At 39.7% G+C, this 19,641-nt stretch overlaps 1 protein-coding gene across 1 annotated transcript in view; it reads right to left on the bottom strand.

The window, feature by feature from the left end:
* Positions 1–19,641, bottom strand: part of CACHD1 (cache domain containing 1) — a 1,377,863-nt gene that overhangs the window by 420,107 nt on the left and 938,115 nt on the right. Inside the window, exon 8 of the mRNA XM_044085560.1 lies at positions 1,094–1,243. Within this exon, the coding sequence (XP_043941495.1) occupies positions 1,094–1,243 (150 nt within the window). The remainder of the gene's footprint in view (positions 1–1,093; positions 1,244–19,641) is intronic.

The following is a 19,641-nucleotide window of genomic DNA, read 5'->3' as shown; positions in this document are numbered from 1 at the left end:
GATTCTTGACCTCTTACAGTACACACGCACTTCCATGCACTAAAATGTGATTTTGGGTAATACTGCCTAACTATTGTTAACCTCTGAGGAGCCCTTGGTGCTTGTCTTAGCAATCTGTCCTAGGGAGTACTAAGTAGTTGCTTCTATCTTCAGTGCCACTTCTTGAGGAGGTACTGTCTGCCAGGCACTGAAGTTCCACCTGCTGTAATTTACTGTCTGGCTTAAACACCCTTAAAGAAAACACCTTAGTTCTGATGTGTATACACTAAACTGAATAAAGTGAATATTTGCTGCTGAAAACTGGTAAAGAAAGTCATAAGATTTTAAAAAGTAAAGTTTGAAAATTAAACCTGAAAATACTACATACAGATCAAAGTTTTCAACTTAAACAATAAACAGCATTCCTTTAAAGAATAATCCATATTTTTCATAATGCAAATCAAGAACTCACTTTTGTAAATCTCTTATTTCTAGTGCTGTTTAAGCCTATTGTAAAACATGACAATCAAATAGCAGAAATCATAATGAACTGTACCATGTGATTTTATCATTCACACTGCACCCCCAGGAGTGTTGTATACTCATCATTAATGTGAGTCACCACAGAACTAAGGGACTATGGACACAGTTATCTTACAAATTACAAGAAAAGACATAAAATGATACCACATTTAAGAAAACAACTCACTCAAAAGCAGTACTGTGACATGCAACTGCATCCCAAACAAATAATGGGTTTAGAACACTGATCCTAGATGGCTTCAATGCCTATAAGACTCCTGAGAAACTACGCACCAAAGGTAACATTTTAATAATACTAACTCCCTGCTCTCCTGACAAAATATGAAGCACCTATGTTGTGCAAATAAGTGGTTATGTGTCTGACATTATGCAAAAGTGTAAATGATGAAACTCCCTGCTCTTCTGACAAAATATGAAGCACTTGTGTTGTGCAAGTAAGTGGATATGTGTCTTACATTATGGACAAATGTAAATGATCAAAACTGACAGAAAATTTAAAGCATCGGTCTTCACTTGAACAAACAGAACAGCATTCCGCAACAGAAGAGAAAAAAAGTAACAACTTTCCTACCATTTATGAGAGCATACGTGAGGATCATTACAGAGTTGTTAAGGTGGCTATTTTCATCGTGAATAACATGTAGGGTTGCTCTTTTATCTGCTTCAGAGGAGTCCTTTGAAGTTATTCCAGATGACAGGTAGATAATTACCATGTCTGTATCTGTAATGAGAAACATCTTCCACTTAGCATCTAAACCCTTTTTTCAGTTCTAAGGCATGGATTGATTACATCTGTGATCATCAACATTTTATACAGAACATTTCTCTGCTACAATTCAAACATTAAAAATACCAGGCTACATTACTATCAAGGGTGCAATAATTACAAAGGGAGCAGTAGATCTGCATTATCCTGTGTATGTCACATTAACAGGGTAGGCTACTTCAGTGAAGAAAGGCTTAAGTTTATATACATCTATTTATACATACATGCATTCATATATTTATATATATATATATATATATATATATATATATATATATATATGTATATATATATATATATCTTAGAGCAGCGAACGCTGATCGATCAAACTTATGTAAGAGAAAGCTTAAAATATCGAAGCAAGAGAAACCCGAATTTTTTCCTAGGGAAAGAATTTGGTTGTTCATTTCTGTTGCTTCGGTATTTTCAGTGCTATGGTGGAAAGTTACAGGTCGGGTTCAGGTAAGTGTGCGACTGTGTGGATGTGAGTATTAGAGCGGGTTAGGTGAGTTAGGGTTAGGGCGCAGGTTAGGTATGTGTGCGATTGTGTGGATGTGAGGGTTAGGGCGGGTTAGGTGAGTTAGGGTTAGGGAGCGGGTAAGGTGAGTGTGCGATAGTGATGGACCTTAGGGTTAGGGTTTGGGTTAAGGTAAGTGGATAGTTAGTGGTGTGTGTACAGTTTAGTGTAGGGTTAGATGTCAGAATTTAGGTGTATGTGTGTGGATTGCTGTTTGTTTGGTGTACTTGCGTTGTGTGTATGTGTTTTGGATCAGCGATTGTTTTCCCTAGGAAAAAAAAAAATCGCTGTTCTGAAAGTTCGAGATTGTAAGCTTTCGCTTACAAAAGTTCGATCAATCAGCGCTCGCTTTTATAAGCATTCGCTGATCTAATATAGACCCATATGTGTATGTATGTATATATATATATATATATATATTTATAAATATATATTTATATATATATATATATATATATATAGATATATATATATATATATATATATAGATATATATATATATATATATATGGGTCTATATTACATTGTCGAACTTCAAAATGTTCGAATGATGTAATAGTAAACTTAAACGTCCAAAACCTGAAAATAGTGAAGTCATGGCACATCGATTTTTTTCCGAGGGAAAAAAATTGGTGGGCCATTTTTGGGGCTTGCTGTTTCCTCCACTGTGGTGCAATCTTGGAGTTGGTATATTTTAGTGGGGTGGTGTGGTGTATGGGGGGCAAAGACCAGACCCCCACTTTAGATCAAGTTTTAGGTTGGAGGGGTTTTTTTTTTTTTTTTTTTTTTTTTTTTTTTGTTAGGGAACAGCAATTTTTTTCCCTGGGAAAAAAATTGCTGTTCTTTCTGTTCGTTATTTTAATGTTTTGGACATTTAAGTTCGAAATTACATTGTTCAAACTTACTGAATATCACAATTGTGAAACAGATGGGTGTCACTGAACCAATCAAAAATCTTCAGCCAACATAAAAATCCCTGCAAACCTCCCTGCACACCCCACCCAACTCCTGTTACTTTAATATAGCAATATGGAGAGCCTATGGCAGTGAGGAAAAGAGAACATTTTTACTTTATTATCTGTCAGTCTCAAGGAAAACAGACTGCATGCAAATTACCATATTAAATGAACAGAACACAGCCATTCATGTACTCTGCTAAAATACATCACCTTGCACTTGGATGACCACTTGCAACATTTGAAGAAAAATCTTCCATACAATGCTACAAAGTAACCTTTGACTAATGCAAGTTTGCTGTAATGAATGAGACCTGATACATGGAAGCTGCTGTGGGGTGTCCAGAACTCAGTTTTGGGCCAGTATGGAAGGACGAGCCACACCTGTCCTGAGTGGAAGAGACCACCTTTGCATCTTCAAAAAGGGGGCTCAGAGAGAGAGAGACAGAAAGCGAAAGGCGGGCCTCTTTAGCAGAAAGGCAACATGTTGAAGGGAGACAGATAGGCAGGGGTCTTCAAGGAGTTAAGCCAAGTGTCAGATCCATAGCTCTCAACCTTCCATAACAAAAATGTAGAAAACTTCCTTTAATAATGTGGTACAAATGAACAAAATGTGGAGCATTTACTAACAACTTTAACTAGAAAGCTCAAAGTATAGTTATGGATTACTTCTTAACTGAAAAAAAAACTCTTCTGACGAATTAATTTGATTTGATATAAATTGTCATTGACATTTGTTAAAAAAAATAAACAATGAATGTGGGCCAAAACCTTTCAGTACAGACCAGCATGAAATGCAGAATTTTAATGGGTAAATGAGAAACAATCTTCATAATGAGGTACAGCTGTGTCTATATTATAACTTCGAAGATATAAAACTTCGAAAGTTATAATATCGAACCCACTACATCGAAGGATGAAAATAGCGAAGCCCCGGAACATTAAAATTTTACCCTATGGCAAGTGTTCAGTAGGCCATTCCGTGGCTTCGCCATTTCCTCCACTGTGATGCAAGAGTTACGGACCTTAGGATTAGGGTGCGGGTAAGGTAAGTGGATAGTTAGTAATGTATGTATGGTGTAGTGTAGGGTTGGGTTTTGTTAACTGTATGTGTGTGTATTAACTAGTTTGTTTGTGTATAGTTTCATAGGGTATGTGTGCGATAGTTACGGACCTTAAGGTTAGGGTGCGGGTTAAGGTAAGTGGATAGTTAGTAATGTATTTATGGTTTGGTGTAGGGTTGGGTTTTGTTAACTGTATGTGTGTGGTTTATTTACTTTGGTGTGCTTGTGTTGTGTGTATGTTTCTCTGAACAGCAATTTTTTTCCCTGGGAAAAAATTTGCTTTTCTGAGCGTTCGATGTTATCATAATTTGAAATTCCAAGTTTGAACTTAAGATGCTCGATATTTTGGGATTTCGAATATATGATATAGACCTCAGCTGATAGATGTGATCAAAACTTTGCCTTGGAGTCTGTTGACCAAAAAAATCACTATGAAATGTAATATATTATTTTCTTTTAACAGACTTTTTGAGTTGACACAGCTTAATAACAAAAATCGTTCTTACTTTTCACTTTCTTCAAAGGGGGTACTTAAATAAAAAGAAACAGCTCCACCCAACTATGAGAAAAATAAATAAATTAAAAAAATACCAATAAATGTGAGCATGCCACATGCTTGCATAAGCGCATGAATAACAGAATGCAAAAAGGTATCAAGCTGGAACGGAGGGGACACTAGCCATAAAAAACAAATGAAACTAAAGACAAGATGAAAATCTGGAAATCTTAAGGTCAAGCAGACAGGACACTCCACAGTACAGCACAGCTCTCAGCCTCTTACCTGCAGAATCTGGGACAAAAGTCCCAAATTAGACATGCTTTTAAAATAACAGCAATAATGATGTGCAAGTTGAAAGAATAAGCGGACTTGAATTTATACACATTTTCTGAGGTAAAAGATATTGTAGCTTCAATGACTGACATTATATCTTGAATGCATCTGTCATTTTTTTAAAAAGAATCTCTGATTTTAGGATGTACTCAACAAAATTCTGAGCCAAAATCAGAGACGTACAATACAGAATGAGTTACTGATGAATACTTAACACTAACAAGACAGAGACAAATGCATATCAGTGCTACTAACTTGCAATGATGTGTGGTCAGATCAGACATGATAGCAGGAATGCAAAACCTAGAATTAAGGTCTTGATTAAAAAAAAAAAAAATGCACTGCATTTGGAACTACTTCTAGGAGTGCTAACAAAGGAAAATGATTTACAATCTTCAAAGAAAAAAAATAACAGTTACAGAGAATCACCACACAGCATTCGGTTTTGATAAAAAAAAAAATGCAGTTAACGAGTATTGTTAAAAGCTGGCAAACAACCTGAGACTGATTTTACCAGAGCAGAACTGAAACATTCTCGCTTTGCAGTTATATAACCATGAGAGAATATTTAAGCAATAACCCATGGCTGGGTATGAGTAATGCTGGATTTACTCACGGTTGGTGTGGTTTGGTCACGAGGGCGAAGCAAAAGATATGAAACTGTTTCAAAATGTTCCACAACACTGTAAATGTCTCTTTCTGGTTTTGTAAGGTATAAAATACCATCATATGCAAACAGAGCCAGCTCTTCTTGACTACCATACCAATTATATCCTTGAATTTCTAAGTCCCTTACTTTCTTTTTTCTTTGTCAGTGGTTCTAAATATAATGCAAATAACAAAGGGGAAAGAGAACATCCCTGCCTGGCTCCTCTGCTCAAACAGAAATTATCAAATGACCCCACCCACTTTAATTTTCACCTCTGATCCCTCATATATCCTCTTAATCAACCTTATAATTTTTTCAGGAAATGCAAATGCTTCCATTGTCCTGCTCATAAAGTCTCAACTCACTCTGTCAAATGCTTTCTCTGCATCAAGACCCACCAACAACAATGGTATCTTCTTACATTCTGCTTCCCTCTGGATCATCAGTGTTCTCTTAAATGTTGTCATATGTTTGCCTCCCCTCCACAAAACCACACTGAGCCATATCTATCACTTTTGCTATTATTTTTGTAATTCTTTTAGCCTTATAGAAGGCCTTCAATTAAATGCACATGCTCCTGTGAAATGTAAATTCTGTCTAGCCTAGCCCAATTTTTATATCTCGATGAATAATATGCAAATTTACTCTGAACTCCTATTACTGAATTTACATCTCCCATGCCAAATATTTTCATAAATTTTTTTCTTCAAAAATCTAACCTCCTTTGTTATATTTTCCCTTCTGGGCCCCCCAGACACATCTTCCCTGTTGCAAATCAAATTCCAGTCCGCACCTACAGGTAATATTCCTTGCTGAAAATTGATTTCTCCCAGAATTATTTTAAGCCGCATTACAGCAGTTTTATGTGGCATATACATACATACATGCCCTTGCCAGTAGCCCCTTAGCACTACAAATCTGACATGATTATCTTTTTATCCTCTTCTACAACTGTTGGTGCTCCTCTTGCAATTAATATAAGTAATTCTATTTTCCTTTGTCTTGGGTATTTCGCTGAATAGCCATTCTAAAAACCTTTCTTTATTAAATTCACATCTTGAGTTCTTTCTAAGTGTGTTTCCTGTAACATAGCTATACGTACTCTACAGTTTTTAATATAGTTCACAACTCTTTTTTTTTTTTGTATTTATCTGTGAGACCAGTGACATTTAAAGACATTACAGAACACATCACTGCATTAATAAGTTATTATTCCCACCTTTTATGTATAACACTTTTGTTGTTCAATGTCTAGTTCCAGCTTTTGTGCTACATGCATACAGTGTTTAACAGATTGGAGGCTATATCCCTATTGACAAAAAATATTCATATTGAGGAAAACTATTCACTGCAAAGCATGCTAATACTTTCAGCAATCCTCTCCTCTGCTTTGTATCTTAAAGATTGCAAACTAACTAAGAATTGATAAATGTTGGTGTTTTCAATTATAATATTCCCTTCTAAAACGGATGTAAAGAGAAGTTGCTTGGGGAAATACAAACCATTTATAATGGCACCTCTCATATGGTGGAGGCTTGGCACAAACTTTGGAGGAACATGGCTTCCACTGTTAAGACATACACTAGGGAAGATTCAGTTAAAGGACTCTTTGGTGGACAAGAATGCAAACAGGGGAAGGGTATCCCTGTAGATGAGATTCTACATATGGTTAAAACTGAATTACTAGAAACATTTGATAACAAGTTGGGGTTCCTGAGGGAGGGATGTATGAACCTGTTCTTTCAGGATTCTCCACAATCCCAGAAGATAACAACAGTAAAGCTGTGGAAAAACTTGGTGCTAGAAGGTTTACTTTCCAGGAGCAAAAGTAGAGAAATTAAGACACTGTATGAAGCCTTGGAGGTATTTTGAGAATTCTACAGCAATTTATATTCAAACAACCATGCACAAGTTACAGGGGTTGGCAAATACATTTTTAGGTAACCTGAATTTATGCAGTTTGTTGATGATACAGTCTGTACTCCTGACATATTAAAGAAACAGACTTCTAGGAGAATACCAAGACCTGATGGCCTCCCTATGGATTTATGAATATGGTTAGATGATTAGACTTCAACTGTGCTCTTAACCTTATTTAACCAAGTGTTGATCACAAGTACAGTTCTCTTGGAAAGAGGAGATTATGGTTGCAATGCATAAAACGTAAAAAGAAAGGCCTACCAGAATCTTGTATGTCAATTTCAGTGCTAGATCATAATTATAATATGGCTATATTAGCAAGTAAACTGGCAAAATGTATTCCAGTCCCAAACCAAAGATCAGACAGGGACTGTAGAAGGCAGAAAAACATTTGATAATATATATTGAGTGCCATATGATTAGACAAAGCAGTCCAAAAGTATGGCAGTGGACTCGTATTAAACAACTTGGAAGCTGAAAAAGCATTTAACCAAGTCAACTTCCTATTCTTCAGATATATCCTACTTGCATTTGGCCTTGGATGCCATTTCGCAAACCCAGACTTGTTACTTAATATTTATGGGGATGCTCAGCAGGGATAAAAAGAAATCCTGGCCTTCAGATTCGAAATGGACGAAGCAGGTTGGTGCTTGTGGGGTCATCACTTCCTCCGTGCGATCTTGGCGTTTTATTTATTTTACACAGTTCGGTGGAATGGAGTAATTCCCCCTGAAAAAATGTACCTCATCTTGCCACCTTAGTAGTCCTCCTCGTATTTCTCAGGTTTAGCTCCTTATAAAGAACATTCCTAATTTTGGGCCCTAAAATGCCAACTTTCTGGCCTTTCCATATCACACTTCTCAGCTATTCATATCAGAAAAATTCAGACCAATATAATTTCAATTTTCTATCATCTTTCTATGTACATAAAGGTAATGAAAATATGTCCCTATTTGGGGGCATTTGTTCACCCATCATTTTAGTAGTTTCTTCTAGATCTCCGCTAAGAAGTTGAGGCACACCATTACTTTCCATCTAAATAACTTGTTAAGTAAGCACCTTTAATAATAACCTGCAAGCGTTGTTGTTGGTGGTTGTGGTGGCCTGTCGACATATGAAGTGCTACAGATTATGACAATGGGAGGCTGAGAGATCCAAAGAAACCTGAGGTCTCTAGTAAATAGTTTGGCCTCCAATAAAGGAGACGTGAAGGGGTGGGGGTGACAGGCGGATTGCTAATAAACTACAACAGTTGTGTGTGGAATTATTTTTTCTGTAATAGTACAATTCTCTTTTTTGCATTTTCACTTGGTGAAGTTTTGTCTGGTGTTATCTAAATGCTGTCATACCTGCATGAGCTTTGTATTTTTTTCTAGTATTTGCATACAAAACCATAAGAACAAGAGACTAATACAGAAATCAGCCACACTTTAAAAGTATTACTATGGATAACTTCAAACCGTGACTTAATGTTTATAGTTCTAAACTTATTTTACTCTAGAAAGTATTGCCATTTAACTGTACTCCCTTTTCTCCAACGCCACCAGCTTTAGAATGGATTAAGAGGGGGACAGCTAAAATTTGAGTAAAATTCAGGGGCATCCCTGAAAATAGAGGACAGTACAGGTATATAAAAATGAAATGGAATACCTTTACCGGGAATGTAATTTTTGTTGTCGTATGCACACACACAGAGATGGATTGGGTTTGAGTTTTCATCCTGTTAGGCCAGAATTTCATAGCGGAAAAAACCTGCATTGAAACAAAAGTAGCTCCATTTTGCGATTTTTTTTGATTGGCTCGTATACAGAAAGCAATCAGGACTTCAAACATCACAGGGGTGACGTTGGGACCAGACTCGCAGAAAATTGCTCTCTATGCTGATGACATCCTGGTATTTTTGCAGGACCCAAGGAAAGACTTGGGCACAATCTTCTCACATGTTAGGGAATTTGATATTTCTCTGGATACAAGATGAAACTAGGAAAAATGCATATAGTAGACGTTTACTCAGGCAAACAACTCTGAAGCAGAAAGAGAGGTTTGGCAAGTCTGCACAGCTTGTGATTACCTGCTAGGAAACAGACAGACAGAAGCAATGTGTCCAGCTTGATAAGAACTTAGCTGAAATGAAGACAATGTGGTCTGACTGGCAACTAGGATGAAGGTACCTTCTTAAAATCCTGTTGGGATCCATCAGAAATCTGGACTGCAATCCGTGTGCCAAAGGAATGAGCTCTGATCCTGGTGTGGGTATGGAGTTTAAGTGCTGATGTTTGCCTGTGAAGAGATGGCAGGAAGCATGGCACCAGTAAACTGTTTACAGGGATAAAATAAAATAAAAACACTGAACGTACAGGAAACTTTTGGTTTTTACTCTGATAAAGTCTAACTTATAGACGAAAGTGCTTAGTGTTCAAGTGTTTATTAAAGCCCTGGTGTTTCCTTTATGTTTGGTGTTTTTATTTTATTTTGGATTTCTTTTCGGTTTACAGGGATGTAGACAGCTGCTGCAGCAAACTAACCATATGTAGGAACAAATGAACCTTCAGTATATGCACGTACTACATTAATTCCTCCCGGCAATTATTATCTGCACCCAGAATTCCTGAGTGGTGGCCTACCAGGCTTGAGGGAGCTCCCCCTGACTGCCTCCAGAGCATGGCAGTTGGGCAACTGTTTAGGAATGCTGGAAGGGATTCGTGGTGAAGGGATCACAGAACCCTTGATTTTGCAGTCCACCTCTGCAACTGGAATGGTGCCCATTAAAATTATTCCCCTATGCACCAGGAGGGATCTGTCAGCAGAAATGTCCTGGCTAAAACTCATAGACTTTCTAGGAAAAGGCCCTTGAGCAATTGAAAAATGAATGCCAAATGCAAACAGAGTCTTGCTGTCCTGTTCGCTTCTAGCAAGATTTTCTTTAACCTTTGGTTTGAAAAGGGTAGAGCCATTGAAAGCAGCATTGATAAAGGCCATCTTGAAGCCTACAATGAAATTATATATGTGCATCCAGGCATTTCAAAAAATAGCAACACTGGTTCCTTCTGCCATGCCATGCCATCAGTTGCATTAGACAGCAGACAGATGGACACATTTTTGACTTAAGGGTAGATAGCTGTGACTTCACTGATTTCTGGAAGTCCACAGGCAAATTATCCAAAAGGGACGAACTGACAGTTCCTTGGTTAAGTCCCTCTAAAAATCAGTAATGTGAGAAAAGCAGTTCAGCACTCTGACTGCACACATCGCTGAAGCATAATTCAATTTCCCATATCTGTAAAATGCCCTAGCTTCTCGATTAGAGGGATGAATAGATGTGTTCTCCTCCAAGAGCCCATGTTTTTTGGTTTCTACAACAACCATGGCATCTACTGGGGAACCCTTGCTCCAATACGACTTTTTTCTAGAGGCAACCAAAATCTTATCCGTTTTACACGAGATCAGCTCCACTACATCAGGTTCTTTCCAGGAAGGCTGCGAGGCCAGGTTTATTAACTTATCAGTGCGTGGGAACACCTAGGAGGTAGACGAGCCAGACCTGAAAACCTTAAGGAACACCAACTCCTGGGGAAGGGGGGGACTCTGGTGGAATATCACCAAAGAGATGTTTTCCAGAGTGGGTTTGTAGGGAACCCTACCCGCCATCAAAATCGGTACCTCCCATGACAGACTCTGGAGATTAATCTAACTGCCTTCTCTTACAGGCCCTTTCTTCTTATGCCCCCGACCTCCCCCCGCCAGGGGCTTCTCAGGAAGGGTTGGAAATGGAAGGGGAGCTCACTAAGCAAAAGCCCTCAAGGCCGATTGTCCCGCTCAGACAAGATGAATCCTCATGAGGTTTGGATGGAACTGAGGGAGACTGAGGCACCTCCTCTTGGGATCTGGAGAGGACTCGCTCAAAAGCTTCAAAAGCCAAAGCTGAGATTGGGGCTTAAGCTGCATCTCCCTGACCTGAGGAAGTCAGAGATGGAACTTCCCTGGCTTCAATCAAACTCAGTTCTGAGACTAGCAATAGTGCTGAACTATCCAGAGCTGAAGCGTCCAGGGGAAAGAAAGGATCCACAGACTTCATAGACAACCCCAACCACCAAGCCTTAACTCAGACTCTTCAGCTCCAAAACCAATCCCAACCTGTCAGGGACAGAGTTGACATGGTGAAGAAAACAGTCAGCAATGAAGTCGATAATGCTGTCAATACCTACACAAGTTCTCTGTGGAATTAACTCAAAGCAGTGGGCGTCAGATCCAAAAATTGAACCAACACAAGAGAGACTAATGGTGGGGCAGTAGGGACCATTCCCACAGCCACTGGAGGTTTAGGTACCACAAAAAAAAAAAAAAAAAAACAGCTGGATTTGTATCCCAAGGAACTTCTTAATCATCCTGTTGATGATGGGGGCTTCTGAGAGACTCCTGGATGATCTGAAAGAATAGAAGAAAGATGTCAGCAAAGGTGTTTGAGGTGAACATCAAGGTTTTTGGGTAAAAAATGTGAAAAAGCCTAGGGCTTGCTGGCTCTGAGGAGAAGAGACAGGGAAGAGACGGACAATGGATTTGAAGGACCTCTGCTGAAGATGAATCCATATATATGTAGGCCTACAACTGACTGCAGCCTACCACATACCCTAGAGCAGCAAAAACTTTTGTATACTGGCCAATGTTTGGTCACCTCTTGGCACATGATATCCCTCAAGTGAAGAATACTGCAACACGGGATTAGAAGAACATCATGATTGGATCAGCCACTACATTTTTTTTGTATACATGCATGAATTTCTCCCCAACTCATCAGAAGCAAACTGTCTTACTTATGCAAGCATATCAGCACATCATCTGAATAAAATAATAGGCTGGCCACCCGTGCACCTGGAAACTGAAATTTGGCTGCAGTGCAGCCCTTAATTCTATAGGGTCTACTATTTCACTAAAATGCCAATATCCACCTGTCAGATACCAAAACAGCATCTGCAATTGGGGATACCATATGAAGCATCAGACATGACAGCTGACAAATCTGCACCTTTCCAGAGCTGATATCCTCAAGCTCTCACAGTGCTGAAAATGATACAAATATCTAATGTTCACTACCTATATAAGTCTTGGTTCCTGGTTTCTTATACATTTTCACTGAATGCTTAGGAACTTTGTTCACACTCACTGAAGATAACTCTTTCCTCCAAATCAATGTTATTCTCAAGCAAAAACATTTGTTATGCTTTAAAAGAGAACACAAGGCTTATACTCTTCATATAAATACCTTTTTTATTAATTGAAGCACAAAACTTACACTCAGACTCTTTACAGACAGCAATACAGCGAACACACACAAAAGGTGAAAGTCTGTCAGTTGTATCTGTTGGCCAAAAGCCCACATGGAGTGCTTTCCTGGAGTCACTATCCACCTCAGAAATATCAATCAGCTAAGCAAAAAAATACCTAAAAGGAGAAATATCAATATTATAACTCTATAAGGAAGAGAAAAGAATTCCATACAGGTACATACTACAATTAATGAGATGGATGGGAAAATGCAGATGGACTGACTTTGGATAACACTTAAATAAAATAACTGAGGATGGTACCTTGGTCTCTCCTCATTTACACCATATGGAGTATTTATGCCCATGGTGTCACAGCCAGCAGCCCTGTGCAGGGGAACATCACAAAGCTCTGGAAGTCAGGTTGGATGATCAGATGTCTGCCCACTTCACAGTTCTTCATTTTGCTAGACACTGCTGCAGTGATCATTACAATGAAGATTCATATAGTGTGAATAAATGTGAGTATATTTCTGTCTCTGAGGCCTACTATTATTGTGGGAAGTCAGTCAGCTAAACAGTCTTTAACAAAGTGACTAACAGTTGACCGTGAGCATCATGCTTTGTGAAAGTTTGGCCACATATGCAGATATCTGTCTTTACTACAGTTTACAAAAGTCTCTTTAGTGGCCAGACACTTTTGAAGTAGTGCCATCTATGACCCTCCTGCTATAAAAGGAGACACACCACCAGCTTAGGAATTCATGAAGGTGGCTGTGCTTCAAAACTGCATGTGTTCAAAATCTTTTTTCTTTCGGCTGCTCCCGTTAGGGGTCGCCACAGCAGATCAACTGTTTCCATTTCTTCCTGTCCTCTGCATCTTGCTCTGTCACACCAACCACCTGCATGTCCTCTCTCACCACATCCATAAACCATATCTTAGGCCTTCCTCTTTTCCTGTTACCTGGCAGCATCATCTTTAGCATCTTTTTCCCAATATACTCTGCATCCCTCCTCAGCACATGTCCAAACTAACGTAATCTTGCCTCTCTGGCTTTGTCTCCAAACCTTCCAACCTGGGCTGACCCTCTAATATACTTATTCCTAATCCTGTCCATCCTCATCACATCCAGTGCAAATCTTAACATCTTCAATTCTGCCACGTCAAGCTCTGACTCCTGCCTTTTTGTCAATGCCACTGTCTCCAACCCATATAACATAGCTGGTCTCACTACCCTCTTGTAGACCTTCCCCTTTCACTCTTACTGGTACTCGACTGTCACAAATCACTCCTGACACTCTTCTCCACCCACTCCATCCTGCCTATACTCTCTTCTTCACCTCTCTTCCACACTCACCATTACTCTGAACTGTTGATCCCAAGTACTTAAACTCATCTACCTTCACCACCTCTACTCCCTGCATCCTCACCATTCCTCTATCCTCCCTCTCATTCACATACATATATTCTGTCTTAGTCCTGCTGACCTTCATTCCTCTTCTCTCTAGAGCATATCTCCACCTCTCCAGGGTCTCCTACACCTGTTCCCTACTCTCACTACAGATACAATGTCATCTGTAAACATCATAGTCCACGGGGACTCCTGTCTGATCTCGTCTGTCAACCTGTCCATCACCATTGCAAATAAGAAAGGGCTCAGAGCTGACCCTTGATGTAATCCCACCTCCACCTTAAACGCATCATTCACTCCCACTGCAGACCTCACCACTGTCACACTACCCTCGTACATATCCTGTACCACTCTTACATACTTCTATGACACTCGCAACTTCCTCATACAATACCACAACTCCTCTCTAGGCACCCTGTCATATGCTTTCTCTAAATCCACAAAGACACAATGCAACTCCTTCTGACCTTCTCTGTACTTCTCCATCAACACTCTCAAAGCAAACATTGCATCTGTAGTGCTCTTTCCTGGCATGAAACCATACTGCTGATCACTAATCATCATCTCCCTTCTTAATCTAGCTTCCACTATTCTTTCCCATAACTTCATGCTGTGACTGATCAATTTAATCCCTCTGTAGTTACTACAGCTCTGCACATCACCCTTATTCTTAAAAAATCGGTACCAAAACACTTTTCCTCCATTCCTCAGGCATCCTCTCACTTTCCAAGATTTCATTAAACAATCTAGTTAAAAACTCCACTGCCACTTCACCTAAACACCTCCATGCTTCCACAGGTATGTCATCTGGACCAACAGCTTTTCCGTTCTTCATCCTCTTCATTGCTATCCTTACTTCCTCCTTGCTAATCCACTGCACTTCATGATTCACTATCCGCACATCATCCAACCTTCTTCTCCTTCTCATTCTCTTCATTCATCAGCCCCTCAAAGTACTCTTTCCATCTGCTCAACACACTCTCCTTGCTTGTGAGTACATTTCCCTCATTATCCTTTATCACCCTTACCTGCTGCACATCTTTACTAGCTCAGTCCCTCTGTCTAGCCAATCAGTACAGGTACTTTTCTCCCTCCTTAGTGTCCAACCTTTTATACAACTAATCATATACGCCTTATCCTTAGCCTTCGCCACCTCTCTCTTTGCCATGCACCTCATCTCCTTATACTATTGTCTACTTTCTTCATCTCTTTGACAATCCCACTTCTTCTTCGCCAACCTATTTCTCTGTATACTCTCCTGTACTTCTTCATTCCACCACCAGGTCTCCTTGTCCTCCTTCCTCTTTCCAGATGTCACACCAAGCACCTTTCTAGCCATCTCTCTTACTAGCTCTGTTGTAGTTATCCAGCTATTCGGTAACTCTTCACTGCCACCCACTGCCTGTCTTAACTCTTCCCTGAACTCCACCTCACAATTACCATTTTTCAATTTCCACCATTTGATCCTTGCTGCTGCTCTCACACTAATCCTCCTCTTCTTGATCACCAATGTCATCCTACAAACCACCATCCTATGCTGCCTAACTACACTTTCCCCTGCCACCACTTTACAGTCTCCAATCTCCTTCAGACTGGCCCTTCTACATAAGATATAATCCACCTGTGTGTATCTTCCTCCACTCTTGTATGTCACCCTATGCTCCTCCCTCTTGTTAAAATACGTATTCATCACAGCCATGTCCATCCTTTTCGCAAAATCCACTACCATCTGATCTTCTGCATTCCTTTGCTTAACACCATACCTACTCATCACTTCCTCATCCCCTCTGTTCCCTTCACCAACATGCCCATTGAAATCTGCTCCAATTACCAGTCTCTCACCCTTGGGTACAGTCATCACCACTTCATCCAAGTCACTCCAACTTGTGGAGCATATGCACTAACAACATTCATCATTACACCATCAATTTCCAACTTCATAAACATCACCCAATCCGACACTCTTTTCACCTCCAAAACACTCTTAGCATACTGTTCCTTCAGGATAATGCCTATGCCATTTCTCCTCCCATCCACACCATGATAAATCAATTTGAAACCGCCTCCGATACACCTAGCCTTGCTCCCCTTCCATCTGGTCTCTTCCACACACAATATACCAACCTTCCTTTGGCCCATCATATCAGTTAGCTCTCTCCCTACACCAGTCATGCTGCCAAAAATTCAAAGTTCCAACCCTTACTATCACAGTCCTAGCCTTTACCTGCCTTTGGGCATGCCTTCCCCCTCTTCTCCTCCTTCGGCCAGCAGTAGCCCAATTTCCACCAGCACCCTGTTCGCCAACAGTACTGGTGGCAGTCGTTGTTAACCTGGGCCTCAACCGATCCGGTATGTCTTTCTGTACTGTTGTTTGCATGTATGATTTGGCAAAATTTTATGCCAGATGCCCTTCCTGACGCAACCCTCCCCATTTATCCGGGCTTGGGACTGGCACAAAGAAATGGACTGGCTTGTGCACCCACAAAATACAAAGCATTTTTAATTTCACTACTGGAAAAAAAAATGTAACTCAGTAACACAGTCATCCATTCATCTACAAGAATGACTAGACAGTCACATCAGTGAACAAAAAAAACCCCCACAAAGACATGATGGAGCTCCCAGACTATGTGTCCAAGGCAGATATAAGCCTAGCATTGAGCAGCATTCTACCATCTCTAAGGATGATGTCACTATGTGAGCAAAAAATAATTGATTTATATAACTGGTTTAGTTTGTGATGTCATTCAAAGGGGGTCCAACATTTGTCAACCTGGGAGGATAATTTTGGCAGACCATGCTGCTTCACCAAGGATGGTCTGCATCTGTTTCCTCCAGGGTTTTGATTATTGTCCACACCTAGTGACTTTTTAGGCAATGCCGACTGGATAAACCTACTAAAATAACAAAATAAGCAAAGGAAAATTTAAAGGTGTTACTGATCAATTCTAGAAGCCTGAACAAGAAACTCTACTCCCTATAAGCCCGTCTCACCCTGGAAGACATTGTTGTCTGTGTAGTGATTGAGACACGATTTAAAACAGGAAGAACACTCAGGCTGTCCAGGGCTATAATGCCTTTCACACATTTAGACCAGCTACTGGGCAGGAGATGAAAAGGGTGAAGGTGTATCAATCTACATCCAGAAGAGACATATCGAGGCTGGTAACACAGTATGATGCACTAGAGCTTATTCATGTCCAAATAATCATCAAAAACATTCCGTACCATACACTCGCTAGCTAAAGAGCTCTCTCTATGACAAAAGAAAGCCACAACACCCATCTACAGGAACTAGAATCTCTCAGTATTAAACCCAATACCATTTTCTTAGGTGATCTAAACTATCCAGCTACAGACTGGGAAATCTACACCACCACTAGTAAACAAGAACAGAGATTTCTGGATTTTTGGCAATACAAATGCCCTGGAACAATTAGAGTACCCACTGGTGGAAAATATTTGGGATGTCATCCTTACAAATATGGGAACACCTTGCACAATCCCTTGTGTATCTTCATTTGTTAGGCCAGACCATAAAGCAGTCTCCTTAGAAATAAAACTGAAACCAGAGAGTCTTTCCACCCAAGGTACCTTTAGAATTGTTTTTAATACAAACTACCTACTCCTAAGTGATATACTGGTGAGCTTCAAATTCCCACCAAACCCAGTTAAGTCCACTGAATACACAGAAATGTACACCACCACACAATACCAGCATGTAGACAGCTGAACAGATGCAGCTGTACACTGCAGAAACAACTGCATGGCAAACTCCAGAAAGAAACCCACATGGTGGAACCATAACATCAACAAGCTTTACAATAAAAATAAAAAAATGATCACAGGTAAGAAGAGTAATTCCCAGAATGTTATAGCCGTTGTCATTTAAATATACAAACAACTCAGGAGATAAACAACCACAAGTAATTTTTTAGTTATGTTCATAACCTGAAAAGCACAACATAGTAATGCACTTAACTGATTACGAACAATGTTACCTACACTCAGGTTAAAGATATAGTGAACCCGCAGGACGATAACTTTAACTTCACCCCTCTCTCCCCTCAGTCTTTCCCTCAAGATATACCTGAAACTGGCTCGCATCCATCTATCACACAAGTAAGTTCTAAAAGTGCTATCAAAAGCTAAAAATACTGGACTGAGTTGTTCAGAATTTGGAGCTTATTTGGACAGTGACCAAACTTCTGATCAACATGTGTCTATTGTTGTAAGAAAGTCCTTCTATACTGCACATCTTATAATCAATGGGATTGTGTCTAGATCTAGGGATGTCATTGCCCCCTTCAGTCGACCCTCATTAGGCCAGTCATTGAATATAATGCCCCCTTTAGCATGTATCTGTCCAGACACATGCAACAACTGGAATACCTGCAGAGATAGCTCACTAAAAGGATAGAAGACCTAAACAACATGCCCTACATGGACAAACTCAAAGCCTTGGCTCAGATTCCTACAGAATGTTAAGAGGTGACCTGTGTCTGGCATGCAAGGCATCCTCTGATCCATTACTGACAGATTTACTGCATATCAGCAAGTCAAACGGCATCAGAAACATTCAGTCTAAGGATCTAAACCTCTTCTGCAACATCAACAGAATGGTTTGCATATTATACCACTGCTGTGGAACTGACGCATGAAACAAAGTTTATCCCTGAACACTTTCAAACACAACTTACATCTTTGGATGGGAAACCAGAAAATTTATCTCAGGATTGTCCCATGTACTACTAATGGACACTGGAAACTCCTAAATCCATGTGTGGGTCCCCTCATATTATCTTACACACCACACTCATACCTATGGGCAATTTAGGGTATCCAATCCACCTACTGCATGTCTTTGGAATGTGCGAGGAAACCGGCAAACCCAGTGGAAACCCATGTGAACAAAGGGGAGACATGCAGACTCTGCACACCCCAGTCCAATGTGAATTAACAACTGCTAGACAGGACTGCATTTTGATTTGAACAGGGAGGATCACTAGACAGCAAGGGAACATTTAAGCCATAACTGAGTTACATAAAGAAAAGAAAAGAAAAGATGAAGTAACACAGACAATATGCACATCTAGTCAATACTGGCAACATATGGTTATTACAAAAAGAAACCTTAACTGGTTTTCAATGTATGCATTAGAAATACAATACAATATGGAATAAGAAGGTGGGCAATAGACACAGCGATAAGAAGCAGAGCTAAGGTACCTACAACAAAGGAGGTAAGTGAATTGAGACAGAGGGATAACAAAGGTGGGAGGAGAGAAAACAGAAAAATGAAAAACTGGTGGGGCTGAGTGAGTAAAATAACAGGCGATATACATTGGCAAGTATGACAGTGGATTATCATCAGAGAGGGAAATGAAAGTGACCTCAAGACATGAGAGGTTAAAAGTAATGATAGTATGTGTGTATTATCCAAGACTGTTGAAGCAATAGCACTGGAAGTCTTTTCTGGTATGCTTTCAGAGGTATTTTCTAAATGTTTTGAGTTATCAGTGCTTTGTTTTTTAAGGCAGTTTGTGCTAGAATTCCAACATTACCTATCCATATTAGAAGTAGTGAATATAGTAACAGAGATAAAAGAACTGGAAGTGGGATCTTTAGAAAAGGGTAGGAGCAAATTACATAGAAAATGGGAATTGTGGGAAAAATACATGCAAAATAATATTTTGGAGGATGAATGAGGTTTAATGGAAGCAGGGATTGAATAAGCTATAT

Source organism: Protopterus annectens, chromosome 10.part0 (genome assembly GCF_019279795.1).
Source record: "Protopterus annectens isolate FY-2018-M chromosome 10.part0, PAN1.0, whole genome shotgun sequence".
Lineage (NCBI taxonomy): Eukaryota > Metazoa > Chordata > Ceratodontiformes > Protopteridae > Protopterus > Protopterus annectens.
The sequence above is the reverse complement of the archived record's forward strand: the minus strand, read 5'-3'. Positions and strand labels throughout refer to the sequence as shown.